Source organism: Strix aluco, chromosome 3, assembly GCF_031877795.1.
Source record: "Strix aluco isolate bStrAlu1 chromosome 3, bStrAlu1.hap1, whole genome shotgun sequence".
Lineage (NCBI taxonomy): Eukaryota > Metazoa > Chordata > Aves > Strigiformes > Strigidae > Strix > Strix aluco.
This window is the reverse complement of record NC_133933.1, coordinates 103,279,186-103,299,601: the sequence shown is the minus strand read 5'-3', so window position 1 is coordinate 103,299,601 and position 20,416 is coordinate 103,279,186. Positions and strand designations below refer to the sequence as shown.

The window sequence follows — 20,416 nt, the reverse complement described above, 5'->3', positions numbered from 1 at the left end:
GGCATGGTGTATACGTAGATGCACTGCATTGCTTGATAAAAATAGTCCATTTTTTGGTGAGGGAGCTCTCAAATTATAAAGTAATTGGTGCTTTAAGTCTCGTTACGTACTTACTGAATGCATGTGCTTTTGCCTGACTTTCCTTCTTGCTGGCTGTTTGGTCAGTAGGACATTGTGTATTAGACTGTTTTGTCATGGTTAGTGTGTAGATACTGTAAAGACACCATGCTCCGCAAAGACGTAACGCCATACCTGACCATTGTTTTCTTCTGAGCTGCCCTATGGGAGAAGGAAGACAGACACTTGTGTTTTTAAAAAAACAAAACTAAACATTTTTCATGCTCACCTGTAGTTTTTGTAAATTTATGAAATTAAATAAATTGCATAAATAGGGTTGAAATTATAGCAGAGCTCTTACATGTGTGCGACTAGGATTTTCCCTGTTGACGGCCAAAAAAGAAATGTCCCATTGATGTGTATAAGGAAGCGTACTTAACTGTTCTAGTAAGCATGAGTAGGTACTGGATTTATTTAGTGGCAGGTTGCTTGAAGAGGGATCTAGAAAGTAATTCAAGCACTACAAACTCTAAATTTCACTTTTCCTTTTCCTTTAATTAATGTGTTCATTCAAAAAAAAAGATAACATCCTGTCTAGTGTGTGGGAGAAGGATGATGAAGGAAGGAGCGGGAGAGAATGTATATCCTTTTTCTGTTTCCAGAAGCACGAACAGCTTTGTGTACTTGCCAAAACTGGTCTCCCAGACTTTCCTGTCAAATTAAGCCAGGCACTACTACACTACTCCATTTTCCTTGCCTCCATGACCGTATTTATTATAATTGTCTCTCTCCAATCTAAGTATATGCTTATGCTAAACTTCTGAAGAAATATTTTGCTGACCTTTTTTTCTATTCTGTTGTGTAGTTACATGTTCTTATTAGTTGAATCTCTGCTACAATAGTTGCATTTCTGCTATATTGCAAAGAAGTGATTTAGAAAATAGGGAATCCCTTCTTGTAAAATTTAGGTGCCATCTTTGAATACAGTTCCTTAAGTTTTACCTAAACTCTTCAAAATTGAAGTTTCTAAAAGGCTCCTGGACCTTTTGAAGCCAGCTCAGGATTCTTGTATACTTGTCTGAGGTCAGATTTCCATATAAAATTTCTGTAATTGAATGTAATGATAGGTAAAAAATAATAGAGGTAAGGCCTTACTGCTTAAAAATAGTTACTTGCTATGAAATACTTGGTAGTTCCTATATGAACAGAAATATAGTCCTTCTCAGTTTTGGGCCTAGTATGGGAGGCTCCTGAGCCTTCTCAGCTCCATTGATGGTAGTGGAAGCTGACCTCACAATTTTACATTTAAAGGTGAAGAAAGACGTGCACTCAGTGCTGCTAACCAGGTTCACTTGTTCTTGATTTCCCCCTCCCACTGGTGTCCCACCCCCTTGGTTTGGTTAAGGTTTAAACAAATTTTAGAAAGGAAGTGTTCTAGTTTTCTAGTTACCCTGTAGAAGTGGCAGCACTCTGATGCTGATAGCAGAGTTTATATTGACTTAGCGTAGACTTTCTTTTCAAAATAATCAGTTAGAGATTGATTTTTAGATATGGAGAGGGCCTTGTTAAGACAGAAGCAGATTTTTTTGTTACAATTCTAAAATACCTTAAGCATTCTTTATAAAACACAACAGCCAAAACAATTTGCTGGTTTCTTAGGTGTTTTACAATTTGTAGCTTATTTTCTTATGGTATTTTTCTTGTCTTTCTATAGGGCTGAAAGACACACAGGAGTCTTCATGGATATAGTTGATACATTTAATCATTTAATTCCTACTGAACACTTAGATGATGCCCTATTTCTAGGATCCAACCTGGAGAATGAAGTCTGTGAGGATTTTAGTACAAGTCAAAATGTCTTAGAGGATTCGCTGAAGAACATGCTCAGCGATAAGGATCCTATGCTAGGATCTGCAAGTGCCCAGTTCTGTTTGCCTGTTTTGGATAGCAATGATCCCAATTTCCAGATGCCTTGTTCAACAGGTAAATCTTACAATTTTTTAAGATTACAGTTTAAAATACAGTTATACTCTAGTACCAACCCTTTTTGGTAATGTAGAAATAATAATACGGGATTTCTGTCTCCTTCCTGCCCTTTTTGTTGCGCTGCTTACATGCCTGGCATGTAAACTAGGTGCAGTTGTTCTTAACTTCATCACTTAACAATAGAAGGCGGCTCCTAATCTGGATCAGAAGTAATTTAGGCTTTGTCTTGAGTATGTGTAAATTATTCCCAATTAAAGTTGTGATTTTGTTTAGTGTAAGTACTGTGCCTGATCAGTGAAGTTGCTAGTTGTCTTCAAAAAATGTAGTAATTTTGGATTAGGAGTAGGAGCATGAGAGTTGTACAAATTACTGCTGTGACCTCAGGGTTATTCTGTTAGTGCTAGGCCTTCTAGTACTGAGCTGATACTGGATTCTGGGTGTTTTGCTTTTGTTGCTTTCAAACAAAACCCTGGAATGATAATACAGTTCTTCTTTCTTTGTTTGGAAACACCTGATTTGAAAGCAATTTAGAGCAAAGTTTTAAATAAAAATTATCTTAGGAGCTGTGGAGTAGTTTTGGAAGATTAAAAAAAAAAGGGTGATCCAGTCCCTAAAACTATTTATACTGTTGAATAGTTGGAATAATAACACTGAATGTGGTATAAGAGACAAAAGTATACTCTGTGCTTAATAGGGTTTTTTTATTTGACTGGAAGTTTTAAAAAAATATTTTTTTTAGGTTCATTGGAAAAGTGTGGTAGATTACTGCAGATAACTTTGATTGTACCAACATCTCATTTTTTTTCTGGTAACTGTTCCTGAAAATCTTGAAAACTCCTAATATGATATATATTTTGTTTCTACTAAGACTAAATTCTCACCTTCACTAAATTAAGTGGTATTACAATATGGAAAACTGTAAATCAAAGATGATACTGACTGAGGCAATGAAAAAGTAAACTACAATGCCAAAACAAGATATTTGATCTTACTACTGTAGTAGAACATTATTTGAAGCCATTCTTAATCTTTTTGTTGATTTTTGCTGTGGTCTGTATCCTTATACATTTTTCTGTAATCGAACAAACAAAATTGAACCACTATTAATGTGCATAAGACTGAACAATGTACACAACTAAACAAAATTGCTTCTCTCTAAATTTTTTTACTTCCTTCCAAGTAAAACAGTGATGCAGATTCTTGTTTCACATTGTGTCCTGTGCGTCTTCCAGTAAACCTGTACTGCATTTAGAATTTTTGAATTAACTCATAGGGTACAGCTGGATATTTTGGAAGTTACAGGGAGACTTTTGGGGGCTTTTTGGCATGTATTTCTCCTAAAAGTGATCAGCAGTGTGATAATTAGTACTATTGATACTTAAATCACGATTCGTTTTTTAAGGTCCATTAAAATATGTGAGCTAACTCATTTACTTGGGAGCTACTATTTCAGGCTCTCTGCAGACTAAGGGAATCAAAACGGATTTGATTTTTGCTGAATTCATTATTTTAATGTTTTGTTTTTAAATGTGAAAGCAAGGGCAGAGCCACGTTTCAGTAAGCAATTTGCATTTAATGTAGTAGGTATTCAAAAGGACATGAAATCTTCTTGCTGTTGCTTGTTCTTTGTAGGTCTTGTTAAGAACTGTCCTTATTCTGAGATGGTAGGACTACACTATATATTTATAGTTTTTTAGTTGAGAATAATGATTATCTGTTTGAAGCAAAGTTTCTTTGCTTGTCCTTCTTCCTTGAGTATTCATACAGCTTATGATTTATTTGATTTGTATGAGACTGTTGCTTATCTAACACAGTTTACGTAGTCTGCTGTTGAGAATGCACCTGCTGGTAGGGTGCAAGGTGATAGTACCCTTGGTTAAGAATTACCCATACAGAGATTGTTTTTTCCAGACAGTGTGTGTGAAACCTCATCTCTACACCAGCATCAGTTTGCCTAAAAATGAAAAAAGCTAATTCTCCTCACAAACTTGCCTTATTTACATCTTTACAGGTACAACACCATTGGTGTGTCATACTGAATGTTAGCTTTTTGTATTCTGATCCTTATCTCACTATGAATTTATTCTGTAATGCATTAGGCAATATGCTACAGAATTGTTGGTTAGTGGCTCTTAACCTTTCACTAGGGTTAGAAATGTACATAGAAAAATGTATTTGCAGTAAGGTTTTACTAGGTTTAGTAAAATAAACCTCTGTTGTTATCTATTTATGTTAAGCAGAGCAAGACCTAGGAAATACTGAAATGGTAGATGGTGGTGTTTCTTACATTCTTGATTTCATTCCTGAAGAAAAACGTTATTTTTTTCCAGAGGCACAAATTTATTTACCACAAGTTTAGATCTTCACAGTATTTTGCATAACCCACGCCTAGACCATAGAACAGCTTAAGAAAAGGAGCAAAATGCTCATGGAAATTAGTTCAGAGGGCCAGCAAGGGGCAGATTTATTGTGTTTGCTGCTTCACGAATAACTGGGATGTACTCTGTTCTGTCCAGTTTTTAAAGTGTTGAAGATTTCATGCTACAACTTCCTTGGTTGCTGTGAGCAAGCTGAAGAGATAAAGGTAAAAATAATTGCACTGAGGAGGTGATTTGGCTAAAATGCTGTTAGGTTCTATAGATAAAATGGAGGAGCAGAAGGCATGGCTCACTAGTACTTCTTTGAAAGCCTGGTTTGAGCAGAGTTCAAGAGTATTTGTAAACCTATGCACAAACCAAAATACTATCTTTATATGCCTTCAACCCAAAAAACTCGTACCATGTTCCAAATATGGAATTTCTTATCTGAACATAAGTACGTGTGAGTGGCAGAGGCTTTGAGAAAGGCTTGTTTCAGGCCTGCTTACCCACATACCAGATTTCTCAGGAAGGTGACAACATTTTCGCTGCTTTAGAGATCAGGTCTTTTTGTCTAAAAACCCTTTCTCTGTCGCTTTTAAGTTTGTTTTGAGTATGGGTTTGTTTTCTGCTTTTTCTTACTGCTGCATGGACATTAGTTCTTGTTGGGTGTTATTTACAGGCCTAATCCATCGCATGTCTTGCTCAGCTTTAGGGTTTATATTGGGACATCATTCACCACGAACTAAGCTCTTTCTTAATACTAAGCTCTTTCTGTGGTGAGTTACCAGTTATCTGGCTGTATGTGATGGCTACTGGTAGCAGCTGGTTGCATGTCCTGTAAACAGTTCAGGTGCTTGTCTATAAGATAGAAACACATAGATTTTTATGAGTTGAAGTTTGATTTTGCAGTCACTTATTAGCAGCATCTACCCAGAAAATGCAAGTTTTGTAAGTTGGATTATAAATGCCTCTCTTGGGGAGGATGGTAGCATAGAATCATGTAATGGTTTGGGTTGGAAGGGTCCTTTAAAGGTCATCTAGTCCAACCCTCCTGCAATGAGCAGGGACACCTTCCACTAGATGAGGTTGCTCAGGGCCCTGTCCAGCCTGACCTTGAATGTTTCCAGGGATCGGGCATCTGCCACCTCTCTGGACAACCTGTGCCAGTGCTTCACCACCCTCATGGTAAAAAATTTCTTCCTTATATCTAGTCTGAATCTGCCCTCTTTTAATTTAAAACAATTACCCTGCATCCTATTGCTAGAAGCCCTACTAAAAAGTTTGTCCCCATCTTTCTTATAAGCCCCCTTTAAGTATTGAAAGACTGCAATAAGGTCTCCCTGGAGCCTTCTCTTCTCCAAACGGAACAACTCCAATTCTCCCAGCCTGTCCCCATAAAGGAAAGGTGCTCCAGCCCCCTGATCATTTTTTGGCTCTCCCTGGACCTGCTCCAATAGGTCCATGTCTTTCTTGTGCTGAGCATCACATACTCAAAGTACTGGTGTATGACAAATAGCAGATTATGAGAATGGATGTCTGTTGCCTGTCTATTGATGGGAAGAACTATATCAGTACCAGTAAAGCAGTCTCATGTTCATGTCTTGGCCTGAATCCAGTTTGTGCTGCATCTAAATGGTTTCTTCAGTTAGATGACATTGTGGGTCTTTGTCTACTCTGTGACCTTGCTCTGTAATAGAATAGAATGGGGTTGTCCAGCTTTGGTGGAGCAGTTACATGTTTGGAGTAGACAAGATTCTTTGCAGGTGATTCTGGTAATGGCTTTGAGCAGAGGTAGGAGTAGCTCTTTATGACCCTCTCACAAGCTGGAAAGGGTATGGGTCAAATTTAACAGAAGTTATGCTGAAAATCCTTTTAAAATGTGTTTGTGAAGAGTGACTGCTAAACTGTAAAGATATAGTTGTGTTGCAAGTTTGTGCAGTTATATTGAGCAGATTGCTGCTCTTACAGCACAGGTAGGAGGTTTTCTGTTACTGAAGTGCATCAAGGTACAAGCTACCCACAGACCTTATTATTTGCTGCAATTCGTAGGAGCCTAGCAGTAATGAAGGCCATTTTACTGTTCTGAAGTAGATGTTAGCAGAAACACCTAGGGTCGATTGTGAAAGTTGATATAACTGCTCTCTTTGCCAGTTAAAGGACAACATTTGACAAAATGAGGTTTTTGAGTATTAAATGAAACACAAATTCTTGAAACAGAAGTGTCCCATGTCATGTTTTAGGCGTGTCTGTGTATCTGTTCATCAGTGTGGTCAGACGGCTGTTTTTCCAAGATCTGAATGACCAATGCAGGAGGGTAATTTATATAGAACAGCTTTTGGGTGTCTTTAATGTTTGTGTGGTGTGGGTGGGTGTGGATGTGTGGTTTTGGGTTTGTGGTTTTTTTCTTTCTGAGCAAGTCCTTGATCAGAAGTGGAAACTGAAGTTTATGATATGATGTTAACTCTTGAGAGCAACACCTTATTTCAACTTTGGATGGTACCCTAGTGATAGGTTTTGGTTTGTTCTGTTATTTCTTGCTGAACGACATGCTGGAAGCTTATCCACGAATATTATAAGCTTGCGAGCATAGCAGGTCAGACTGGTTACATGCCAGCAGTGAACCAGCATTCATGCTAAATTGGTATTACTCAGCTATCACAAATTCTGTAGCTTTTCAGGATGCAATTTACTGGGGCAGTTTGATTTATTATACATGGAATGGAATTTGAACTGTATATAATCTGACGACATTTCTGGATTTCATAATAAAATCAACCTTTTAACCAATTTAGTTTATGGGTATGTTTATCAAATCGGGTATTTGTCATAAGTTATGAGGAAGGCTGACCCTATAGGAGTGTACAAAGACTGTTAGGAACATATTTTTAATTGCCCTTTTTTCCTGTCCCTCTGGATTGCTGCTGGGAAAGTGTTTCCCCCAAGTGCAGTCTGTTCTTCCTAGTTTTAGCCTGTGTTTTCATGAGTACTGTGGAAAGCAGACTTACCTCTGCTAAAATCGTGATTGCCTACTCGATGTTCAGAGTCAAACCAATTGTTCTGACTCCAGATACTTCTTTTCTTTAGCTAGTGTCCTTTCTGGCTGTGTTTGCCATTTCAGGCTTTTTTCACTAAAGCCGATGTACATGTATTTTTCCTCCTGCATATGAAGTAATTTTGAATGTAACCTTCAGATTGCAACCCAAAATTGGGTCTACAGTTGTTTCTCTCGGTTTTCTTACCTCTTTATGCCTTCCTTCCTCCAAGCAGTCCATGTGAACAGTTGCACAGTGTCTTGTGACCAAGGTAGTAACTTTCCTGTATAACATTTAAATTGACTATGTTGGTATTATATTGTGAATCTGGAGAATATTTATTTTGCATGCTTTTCTGCTTGTAGGTAACAAACTACCAGTTTTCCCTATTTTAGGTCCTTCTGAAGACATTAGTTATTTATTCCTTTGGATCAGTTTTATGGATGGAGAGAGGTTGGATCTGTAAGGATTTGCAAGGCAGTTTATGTATTTACGAATCACAGAGCTCATCTAAAGGTTGTCAGTGAAATAATTTGATTTAAAATGCTTGCTTTGGTGCTGTGTTTTTAGTTTGTTGTTGATATTTGTGCTTTACTACTCGTTTATTTCCAAAGTAACAGGCTCCTGTGGATAAAGAACCATAAATCAGTAGCCCTGTGATGTAATTCCTTTTTTTTTTTTTTTAAATGGGGATTCAGTCCTCTGTCAAGATACACGCAGTATTAAGTTTATTAATCCTAATGGATTTTAATATATTTTTATTCTAAAGACAGGAAAAATCCCTCTTTACAGTTTAGAGATTAATTTTAGTTAGTATTTCACATGGTAATTACTTTGATTCTTTTCTTGTACTGGGCAGTCAGTACAAGGTACTTGCAGGCAAATTCTCAGTTAAACAGGTTACAGGCTTACAGGAAAACTTGCATAAAACAGTTGGAATTTGGTGTTTTCTTATGTGTTATATATCATCCGTGACCTCATCTCTCTTGAAAATGTATTATTTTTCCTAACAAAAAGCATTTTTAGTTCCATTTCTTGAGCATATGCATCACATATGTCAATAGGAAAAAGATTTTCATGTAAAATATTTTCATTTACAGTCTTGAGAGTTAGTGATGTTTTTTCAATATCAATATCTATGTTTCATTGCTTTACTAGAGTTTCTTAGCTCTTAAGGATTACCGAGACATGTGTTAGTTACTGCTTTGGACTGTTACTGTTCTTTTCATTGAAACATAATGTTACGTTTTTATGTTGTTATCCACATATAGCATAGTAGAAATTTTTAAATGTTCAACCGTTTCCATATAATTTGTAATGCTTGAGGATTAAAATACGGACTCTGCCGTGGACTTGCTTAGTTCCGCTGTTAGCGTGATTCAGGTGGACATAGCATTCACAACAGCACAAAGCAGCAACAACAGTGGAGTTCTCTTCTGTGTGGTTAGCTAAGCAAAAGAAAATCAATAAAGATTTATAAATTTCAAAGATTTTTGATGATGTTTTTAGGGTGTTTTTTTCTCCTTCCCTCCTCTTCCTCCAGCAAGTAAGGCTTGTTTTCCTCAATTTTACATTGCTGAAGAATTAAGAAATGGTCACGCTTTTGTTTTAATGCATGGAAAATTTTACTTTAAATTTGCAAGTAAACTCTTTTTACTGTATGTTATTCTATTATTGTATAATATATATGAAAATGAGTTAGTAGTACAGCACAGTAGTCTGGAAATTTAAATACTTTACAAGTAATGGAGAGACTCAAGATACTAAGTTGAATGCCAGTGGTGCCTCTTTCAGTATGAATATGTTGAATGTGACTCGTATTTTTGTTATTTGCAGCCTGTTCAGTTGTACACTGATGTACAACTTTTTCTATTCAGATATGTGTTTATTTTTTCGTTTCTTCTATCTCTTAGCCTTCTGTCTTAATTTCTGTATTTATTACTGAGTTAATCTTTAGATATTTATTACTAAGATCATTAGATCTTTCTTTTTAGTTCTGTCTGGTTTTGCTTTTGTTGGTTTACTTTTCTCAACGCTGTTTCTCTACCTCCACTTCTCTTTCACAGTTTAATTTCCGAGTCTCCTCTATATCTATTATTATTCTGTCACTTTTTCTCTTCCCAGCAGGGTCTGTGTCCAATGCTCCTCATCCGGGGGCCTCATGGGGCTGTACTAGCTGAGTTATAGCTCAGGTGGTTTGAAATTAGCAAGATTCTGTGCTTCAAATTCCTCTGTAAAATTAAAGCTACAGCACAGAGTCTTGTAAGTATGAAAATACTTTAATTCTAATATTTCAAACTGTCTGTCAATAGTAGACTGAATGTGTCCGTGTGTAAATTCAATAACTTGAGCAAGAACATTATAAAACCCGAGGTTCTAATTGGCAGCCCTGAAATCTGCTCCAGAGCTATTTCAGAAATCATCCAAGTAGTTTTTATTGGTCAGGTTTGTCTTCAGTAGCTTAGTTCTACACTGAAGAAACGGAAGAGGATCTAAAAGGAGTCTCCTTTCTCACAGTCTGTTCCACATTTTGTAGGAACACTCTTTACTGAGAAAGCTAATACCAAAGTGCAGAGCTGTTGGGAGGCCTAGTCTTCGAAAGCATGAGAATGGGCAGCCAGAGTTAGAGTGAGGGTCCATCTTATTCAGTTTTCCATTTTGGACAATGGCCAGTGTTAGATATTTAGGGGAAAATAAAGTCTAATAGGGCAGTCACAATGCCATCTTTTTGCCAGTGTGTCCTTTTTCGCAGTATGTAGCTTACAGCAAGTAAGTGATTAAAGAACATTTGGATGAGTGAAGTAAGGCCAGCATTATCAGTCCTCTGCGGCTTGTGTGTGATATCTGTGTGTATATGTACATACACAGAGGCATAAAAGTAGCTCTGTGGATTGGAAAGTGAAAGCTGCCAGTAACTTCTGGAAACATGCTTTTCCTGTAAACTGATGTATATGATGCAGTAGCTAAAAATTATGGTTAAAATAAAATGAGTAACAATAAATTGTCAGCTCAGGATACTCCTAGCTTTCAGCTCCTGGGGGACATCTAATTATGGAGGTCAAGAGTGCTGATTACCTGGTGCCAAGGTCAGCCTTCCTTAAGAGGCAGTTTAAAATCTTTCTAAAACTTGAACTTTAAAATTAGCAGGTTGTTTGGTTGTTGTGGTGGTTTTTTTTTTTTTTTCATTCTTCGTGACAGGTGATTGTGGATTGAATTATAGTCTTGATAGATTCGATTATTCATCACTGTTCAGCTTCAGCAGTGTTTTACAACTTCCAATTTTTGTTATTTTAAAAGTATGCTCATTACTGTAGTGCCGTCACAAGAGCATTATTTTTTGAAGTTGCAGTAACGTCAGACTTTGAAAGGAACAAGAATTGACAGATTTTCTGAGACAGTCTAAAAATTCTAACAATTTTTAATTTCTATTAACTTCTTGCTTATTTTGATTTCTGAGATAAATTATTAATTTAAATCGGTTTTAAGTAAGCAGTTAGAAATTTTTAGATATCTTATTTCTGTCATGTGAGTTTATCTTTAAAAATGCTTCTAGGTAGGTGCCTTAATAGTGAAAAATAGGCATACTTGGTTGTTTGGAGTTGTATTTGTCAGACCCTCCTACATGTTTTGTAAAATCACTTGAGTGTTTGGCTTGATCTCACAAATTTCACATCCTACAGGGACCAGGATTCATTAATCACACATAGGATCTTGGGATAGGAGAGGCTACCATTGCAGAACCAAACTTAGAAAGTGGGGAGAATGGCTGGTACAGTGGCCTGACTGCCTCTTAGGAAACCTATTTTCAGGAGCAACCTCTGGGATCCTTCTCAGGTTAGTGGAGGACAGGAATTTGACAATGTTCTCTGACTCTCCTGGGAGATTAGTGCATGCTGCACTCAATGTTCTTCCAAAAAGGGGTTGCAGATGCAGGTATGTGATGTGGGTGGGACTTCAGAGTTTTAAAATTGTATCCTGTGAGAAAACTGTGATTTTAAACTCTTTGCGCTTCTGGATCAGCTCTTTCTGCTGTTTACCTTTCTTCACTTTTTCTTAGGTGGGAAGGGACAGTGAGGGACAGCTGATCCTCTAAGACTGGGGACCTTCCTGTGGCAAAAAAACAATAAAAATGTGAGTCCACCAAAAAGCTATAAGGACTATCTACAGAAATTTTAAGCTTTGGGTGATAGCTGCTTCTACACTGAAACTGCCTCACATGGGAATTTTCTGTCTTGCTTTTCTTCATTTTTTCCCCCCTTCTGTTTGTTTTTAGATGGCCAATTTCCTTCCCCCCCCCCCCCCCCATCTCTTACCCTGTCTTGCTCAGCATTACAGCTGCAACATTTTTTGATCATTTTAAGTTTTAGGCTCTTTCTTGTTTGTTTGTTTTTTCCAGTTATTGGTCTTGATGATATTATGGATGAAGAAGGAGTTAAAGAGAGTGGTAACGACACCATTGATGATGATGAGCTTGTTTTACCTAACAGGAATTTGAGGAGCCGATCTGAAGAAACATCAGTCACATCACCAAGAAAATCACCGCGTTTAATGGCACAAGGTGATCGTTCAATAGATTACGTGTGTTTGCACATTTGAAGCTAATTAAATTTTTATAATCCCACCCCCCAACATTTATAAACTTAAAGTAAAGCTTTGCTGTTTGGTTGTGTGAATTCAAGCACATACGCTTCCTTTTTTATATACTGCAGCTAGAAGTTGGCATCCATAGGGTACTACTCAATTTGAATTTCCATTTGATAAATATTTGATGTCTTCCTTATGGCCTGTAGTCCTTAAACTAATTTGTGAGATTTTGATCCTTTTACCTTCACCAACAAAAGCATGTTGTGTTTGCAAACACCACTGGAATATTAGGTTAGCATGTCTCTTTATTTCCAATTAAAATTTTACTTCTGTCTCTTTTTGTGTATTTTCCTTTTGTTTAAAATTAGGTTATAGTAATTGCAGTCAGAGTCTTTCATCAAAATATCTCAATATGCGTAATAAGTATTTTAATTAAATATTTAAATTCTGTGTGGTAACTAATTGATTATGGTTAGGGTTTTTCTAACTTGTTGAACTGGTGGAGTTATTGACAGCTCTGCTTTCTCCCCCTATAGAGTAGGCTGAGTTAAAAACATAAAATTACTTAATAGGAAGTCAGAATTGAGATAAGAGCCTGTGGTACAAAGCTGGTGAATACATTTTTTAAAAAGGCACTGGAATGGTTTGGTGGTGCAGACCCCCTGGGCCACATTGTGATTCTTTAAGTGATCTAAAGCACTCATCCGTGACAAATGGTTTCTTGTTTGGAAAATGTAAGAGATGTCATAAAGTGAGAACGTGACTGGATCTCAGATTCATATTTTCTCTAAAAGCTTTGTAAACTTCACAGCTATACTTCTAATCATAATATAACTTGTGCAGTTTTTACTTGAGGTAGAAAAAGGTGAATGGTAGAAAAGTAGAGTGGGTTTTTATTGTCTTTTTATCATCACTTCTGTTTTATATATACTATTCAGAACTCATAGCCATTAGAATAATGAGATTTTACATCCAAACTGTGGCACTGTAAAATTGAAATGCAAGTAATTTATAACTTTTTAAAGTAGACAGCTGGTGGGGGTTTTTTTGGGGGGAGGGTGTTGGTGTTTTGGTTTTTTTTTTTGGTTTGGTGGGGTTGGTTTTGTTTTTTAAGTTTAGGAAGCAACTAAGTATTAAGCTCTCTTTGTGTTCAGTAAGCTAAATCAATTCTATTCTAGGTAAGTCTTGTATTTTCAAAGAGGAGGACACAGTATAGCTAAGACTTATTTTTTTTTCCTTTCCTAGAACCAGTACGGAGCTTGCGACAGAGCACGCTAGCCAAGCGTTCAAATGTTGCACCTCTTGTTAATACCAAGAAATCATCTGTAAAAAGTGGTTCTGCTCCAAAAAGTGGACAGAAACAAGAGAGAAGTCCAGCCAAAGAGACAGATGTTGCTGCACCCTTGAAAACAGAGCAGCCTAAAGAAGTTAGGCGTAGTACAAGACGATCAGGGCAGACAGAAGGAACGGCAGCAGCAGTAACAGCATCCCAAAGTAATACAAAATGTCTTTCTGGTCCCGAAGAGGTGAATGAAATAAAGTCTGAAACCTCTGAGCAGGCAAAAGTTGAGGAAACATCCCAAGAATTAAGTTGTGCTAATGTAGCAGGAGCCTGTTCTCCTTCTCCTGGAGAAACAAAAGAAATAACAGAGGTTGTAACGAAGACTGAATCTGGGAACGCTGAGTCAGTTTGTTTAGTATCTGAAGATACTAAAATTACTGCAGTTAAAAATGAAGCAAATGATGTGATTGATTCAGTGGGCTCTGAAACTTCTTTAGAAGAAAAAACTGAAAATAAACCAGAAGAATTGGAGAAGAAAACGGAAGAGCATGATCAAAGTGGAGTTACTGCAAAAGCTGATGATCCATCTAGTGCTTGTGTGAATCCAAGTGAAATTTGTGAGACCTTTTCAAATTTGTCCAGCTCTGTAGAAGAAGGGGTAGACTGTAGTTTAGGTTCCCATAATGTGGACGTTCCTGATGAAAATACGTTGTCAGTAAAGGAATGTGTAACAGAACCTGTAGATGATGACAAGGGAATGGAGAAAACTGTAACTTCATCTGAGAAACTATTGGACAGTACAGAGTTTGATAATAAAGACTTGAAAAGCAAAGAGTTTACTTCTGCTGACCCAGGAAACAGCATTTTAGAAAGCACTGTTCTTGACCAAACAAGCCAAAAAGTACAGCAGCAGATCAGCAGTACTAAAGTAGAAGGCTCTGAGGCATCAAAATTTCAGGATGATGATAAACAAATTACCGTTTCATCAAAATGTGAAAAGAATGTTAGGCCTCGGCATAGTAAATCTGTAATACAGAATAAGCAAAATCTGACTGCAGGTGCTCGACAGAAATCAGATACAGTGCAACAAGAAATAATCCGTTCAAGAACAAGAGCTGGACTTACTGTTTCAGGTCTTCACAGTCCATCTTCAGCAAGTCTGAAGCGGAATGCAGATGAGCAAGAGAGTCATCAGCATCCAAATAACCCAGTTAAAATTAGGAAGAAACAATCTGATCTGAGTTTGAAAGCAAAGAGCTGTGTTTCAGGGGTGACCGTAAAAAAGACCAATACAATGCTGAAGAAAATACCCCGAGTCCAGGCTTCTGGGCAAGTACAGAAGTCGTCAATTCAAAGAGCAAGTGAGAAATCTCCTACTCATCAAAGCTGTTCTAAAGATACCCACCACTCTGCGCAGTCATTATCAGGGCATGTTTCAAATCTTGGTCAGAAGCAAGCCCAAGGTCAGAAACACCAGCTTGCAACTGCACTAAAAACAAATAGCTCCACAAAGGAAGAGGCAGAGACAAAAGATCCTCCTGTTGCAGAACATCTGAAAGAGGATGATAAAGAAAAAAACAAATCAAAAAGAATTGATAAGAATCTCCAACCTCGCCAGAGAAGAAGTAGCAAAAGTCTTTCACTTGATGAACCTCCATTGTTCATTCCAGATAACATTTCAACTGTTAAGCGGGAAGGCTTGGAACATACCTCTGCAAGTGAAAGCAAATATGTTTGGGTGCCCAACAAGCAGTGTGGCTTTTGCAAAAAGCCACATGGCAACAGGTGTGTGTGGCTTTGTGTCTAAGGAATTTATTATTGGTCTCAGAAGATAATTCTTTACCTCTCTTACCAAATACTTCATACTGCTGGTGCCAAAACAAAAAGGCCTTATAATGGAAGCCTGTCTGTTATACTGTCAATTGATTAATTTTGCACTCATACACTTTTTTGTCTTTTAGATACAGCATTAGAAACTAGTTTGGCCAAAAAATTTTACTAGGCATGTTTTATTATATGAATACATTTTTTGATGAATGTGTAATTCTGCTGTGCTGTTAAAATACGTACTTTAAACTTGACTTTTTTTTCATAGAAAAGAAATAAGGCTAAGATGTCTGTGTTTCAGATTCTCATTTCCTTCTTTCCAGAGACCGATTATGTTGAAGGGCCACCATCAACTGAAAAAATCAATTCGTTGTTTACATGTGACTTACCTGGTAGAAGTATGATTCAAATACCTAAGAAATTCAGAGTTTTTTTTCAATTTGTATAATTGTTGTTGTGAGGCTCTCATGTAACAGGAGTAATGAAGTAGTTGAGGGGGAGTGGAAGGGTAGGAAGAACATCTTAAAAAAACCTCTATAAAACTTCTATGTGGGCATATCTGAAATTGCCTTTAACTGAACCTAATAATGAGGTTGCATCTCAAGTTGATAATATCCCTCTGCGACAAAAGTTATTCTTCTACACTGTAAGTGAACTGAAAAAGACCATTGAGTTCCACTAATGAACTATCAATCCAAGAATAAAAATTCCTTTATTACCACTTCTTATTTTCTGGATTTAATATTAAAGGATTTTTTTTGTAGTTGCAGTTCCACCCACTGACCTGTCTTTTTTTTTTTTTCATTTCAAACTGAAGATGTTTCTGATTAGTCCTGTGAGAGAAACTTTTAATAGTAATTTTCAGTGAGTGTACTTTAGAACTCCGTATATCAAAGTGAAATATGAAACAATTACCTTTGGTGCCTGAGGTTTTTGTAGCATTCATTTGTATCTAAGAAGAGCCCTTGTGAGTTTTATTGATTTTATTACATCATATTTGAAAAACAAATACATAAAATTCATTTACTGTGCAGCTATAGTAACTGCATAAATGTGGCTTATTAAAAGAATTAATGCTAGGTTTGCTCTGCATAGTTGGTGAGAATTACCTCATTGAAGGGGCACTCAAACTTAGTTCTGTGTGGTTTTGTTTTTTTAAAAAAAATCCTTTTACTGTTTGGACTGTCCCTTTACCGTTTGTGCCTCTGTAATAGTGTTTAATTTTATGCAGTTTGCATTTCCTTAGTTTTTATCATCTCATGTATTACCACAATGGTAGAAGTACATGGGTAGCCTGTATTTCAATGAATTGTTTAAAGTTAGAAAGGCTGCTTCCTGGTACAGAAATGCTTCTGTGGATATTTTTAAAGCAAAATACACATATTTGGGGTTTAAACTGCTTGATATCAGTGCAGAATTCAGCTTTGAGTTGAACTCGTCCTGTTTTTGTTGTATTTTTGCTAACATTTTAAACATTCTGTAGGTTTTCTTGTTCTGAATCTCTTGTTAGAGTTCAGAAAATCTTGATTTTTAGTACTAAATGGATCTAACATACTGGGAGGATACAGCAGTGAGGCAGATCTAAATCTGATTGTTTTAGTTTATAAAGTCAAAGTAATGCTGCACAGGATACACATACTATACATTGATACAGGATTAAATGCAACAAACTGGTTTTGCACATTCCCAGCTCTTGCTTACTGTACTAGAAGAATAGTACAATGTATGGATCACCAGCTGAGGTCAGATTGAGAGAGCCCGTGAGTTGCCACAGATGGTGATTACTGGTATCCTTAAATTTGTAATGTCAATCTCATTAAGTTGACCTGGACAGGCTGGAGCGATGGGCTAAGGCCAACTGTATGAGTTTCAGTAAGGCCAAATGCCAGGTGCTGCACTTGGGCCACAACAACCCCCAGCAGCGCAACAGGCTTGGGGAGGAGTGGCTGGAGAGCTGCCAGTCAGAGAGGGACCTGGGGGTGTTGATTGACAGCCGGCTGAACATGAGCCAGCAGTGTGCCCAGGTGGCCAAGAAGGCCAATGGCATCCTGGCTTGTATCAGAAATAGCGTGGCCAGCAGGGACAGGGAAGTGATCTTACCCCTGTACTCAGCACTGGTGAGGCCGCACCTCGATTACTGTGTTGAGTTTTGGGCCCCTCACTACAAAAAGGACATTGAATTACTCGAGTGTGTCCAGAGAAGGGCAGCGAAGCTGGTGAAGGGTCTGGAGCACATGTCGTACGAGGAGCGGCTGAGGGAACTGGGGTTGTTTAGTCTGGAGAAGAGGAGGCTGAGGGGAGACCTCATCGCTCTCTGCAACTACCTGAAAGGAGGTTGCAGAGAGCTGGGGATGAGTCTCTTGAACCAAGCAGTAAGCGATAGAACAAGAGGGAATGGCCTCAAGTTGCACCAGGGAAGGTTTAGACTAGATATTAGGAAGTATTTCTTTACAGAACAGGTTGTTAGGTGTTGGAATGGGCTGCCCAGGGCAGTGGTGGAGTCCCCATCCCTGGAGGTGTTTGAGAGTCGAGTTGACATAGCGCTGAGGGATATGGTGTAGTTGGGAACTGTCAGTGTTAGGTTAACGGTTGGACTAGATGATCTTCAAGGTCCTTTCCAACCTAGGTGATTCTGTGATTCTGTACGGATTTTTGGATATGTCTGTGTTACAAAACTGTTGACACAACCAACAGTTTCAGTGGGAAAAGATCAGATTTGCTAAATGTAGAAAGATATTTAGTACACAAGCACAGAATTTTTGTATATAGAATGTTACTAAGATAACACTAGTGGAGTGAGGAAGCTTGCAGTAATGGTCCCATGCTTAATAACAGAAGACTTAAGACAGCCAGTCCAGCACTTTTCATCATCACTATTCTAAAAAATGAAGTTTAATTTGTTCAAATTACTTATATTTTGTAGTTATATGCTATAAATAAAAACTCAAACCTTTCAGATTCACTTGATGTCAGTAAGATGCAAGAGGAAGCAAAACTTGTATTTCAGATGCCTTGGCATTTTGTACTTGTTTAATTATTGCTGCAAGAACAAGAAAACATTTTCAGTGCGGTGTAAAACAAAAGCTTAATGTGATAAATTTTATTTTTATCACTTGGAAAAACATCAAAACTATTGAAATTGGCTATAGCGATAAGGTGTTTTTTATTTACTTTGTGGATTGCTTTTCAAGGAATTGTTGTTTCCCTTTTGTAACAGCCTAGCTGGTCAGCCTGTTTCCTTTTTTATCCTCTGTTCATTGTCCAGAAGAAAAGGAAAAAGTGTGAGACACAAATATTGTCAAGGGACAGTAAGTTCAACAAATGTCAAAGGCAGAGCTAAGATCTGAAACAAAGTTTGTGTTTATATCCTGCTCTGTGGTTATTTAAACTTTGAAAGATTTTATTAGTGCTGTGGTACAAATTACTTGTAGGAAAAGAAGTTGTACTGAAGTTGCAGCCCTAAGTTAGGAAATAATGTGCATAAGAGTTTTGCAGTATGTTGAGGACATTTAGAATTCAGGCTGCAAAATAATAGTCACTTGAACGTTTTTTGTATTCCCCACAGCAAATGCACAGCCCCTAACTTGTTGTTAATGTAATACTAAGCTTGGAAAATTGATTCAGGTTGAAGATAATCTGTGGGGATTGTTTCATCAGTTTTGTTTGTGTACAGAATCCCCAAAGGGGGATGCTTACGCAGGTCTTTCGCGGCCCTGGAGTAATCGTACTGTGTCTGCTAGAAGAACAGGAGAAGAAGGATGGTCCTTGTATACAGTTTTATTTCAGAATCAGCACCTGACAAATGGAGTCAATTTGTATCTTTAGGAATACATGCAATAATTTGCTGGCCACATGCAAAGTCAAAGTATGCTTAACTTGCACTGCAGATACAATGGATTTGGCTGGAAAAGGAGGAATCCTTTGTTGCAAACATGTGACTTGTATGATCAAAAAAGTTTACAAATTATAATGTGTCTTGCTTTATAAGAGGCATGCCTGGTTTTTTCCTGATATTAGATTGTCCTTCTTTGGCACCCGAGCTTTGAACAATGACTATTCATACTCTGTTTTCCACTTATCTTGATGCTTATAAGCTGGAACCAACATAGCTGTTTTGTATATCTTCATTACCCAGAGTGAGTGATCAATGTTTGGCTTTAGGACTGTTTGTTTCAGTCTGTTTGCTCGATGTATCATGTTTATTCTTGTTCAGACATTTACTTTTGCAACATAATTAAAATAATTGTTCTTTCATATGAAAACTAAACCCTGTGTTTCTGAACAAGTCAGATAATTAAGATGTAACTTTTTGTACTTAGTAATTTTCAGCACATCTGAAACAGGTGTTTTTTTCAGTGCAAAGTTTGAATTGTTGTTGTTACTCATTACAACATTGCTTTCGACTTGTTTGACTTTGCCACTGTGTTCCCATGTTGCTGTCAGACTCTTTTTTTATCAGCTAATAACATAAAAATCATACAAATTTTATCTGTCTATAGATGAAACGTGTGTATGTGTATGGATATGCATATCGCATAGAAAAATGTTACAGACTGAAGTTACTACCTCAACTTCTTAATGAGATCAAGTGATGTTGAAAATACTAAGCTTTGTCACAAACAATATTTATTTTTCCTGAAGACAGATCAAGGATCTTTAAAGATAGTTGAAGGAAAATACAATATTTAATTTCTTGGCATAGAGCTAGATCAAGATAATAGCTTTACAGCCACTGAGAAATCTGCTAATGTAAAGTTTCTTGTAGGCATCATATGCATCCTTCTGATGTAAGGGCTCATTGTAAATTTCTCCAGTTTTCACTGCAGATGTTCAAGCTCTCTGCAGGCTGGAGGGCTAAACTCATTTATTTCCTTGTACAGATAGACAAAACCCTAACTGATGTTTTGCAGATTGTCTTCCTTGTCTTCACTCTCTCTTTTTTTAATGGAAGAAGTTTCACCAAGGTACATAACTTGAGATACTCTGTTTCTAAGCAATTTTTCTAGAAAGCATTATATCGTGAGGGAAGTTTGTAGCTTTAATTTGTTGCTGGTGACTTCCTCTTTTGATTTCTACAATTCTGGTAATTTTTTTTTTTTAATAGGTTGTGGTGGTTCGGGCATTCTCTGTTGTTGCTTTGTGGGGGTTTTTTTCTATTTGTTTTTGTTTTGTTGCTGCTTGGGATTTGATCATGCAGTTTGTGTGGTCAGACACAAACTGGCCTTCTCAGAGCTCACAGAAGAATTAAGTGGTGCAGGACTAGAGTTTTACTTAAGGTTTTCTTTTTC

General features: G+C 37.2%; 1 protein-coding gene across 8 annotated transcripts in view; it reads left to right on the top strand.

Annotated features, from left to right (window-relative positions):
- Window positions 1-20,416, top strand: part of PHF3 (PHD finger protein 3) — a 65,275-nt gene that overhangs the window by 7,125 nt on the left and 37,734 nt on the right. For 3 of the 8 annotated variants that reach the window (XM_074819829.1, XM_074819831.1, XM_074819832.1), the window contains exons 2-4: window positions 1,772-2,040; window positions 11,832-11,993; window positions 13,265-15,086. In XM_074819829.1, coding sequence (XP_074675930.1) covers window positions 1,797-2,040; window positions 11,832-11,993; window positions 13,265-15,086 — 2,228 coding nt within the window. In that variant the 5' untranslated portion in view covers window positions 1,772-1,796. Of the gene's footprint in view, window positions 1-1,771; window positions 2,041-9,559; window positions 9,698-11,115; window positions 11,270-11,492; window positions 11,567-11,831; window positions 11,994-13,264; window positions 15,087-20,416 lie in introns of those variants that run through there. The other 5 variants (XM_074819835.1, XM_074819834.1, XM_074819833.1 and 2 more) reach the window with 5 other exon arrangements.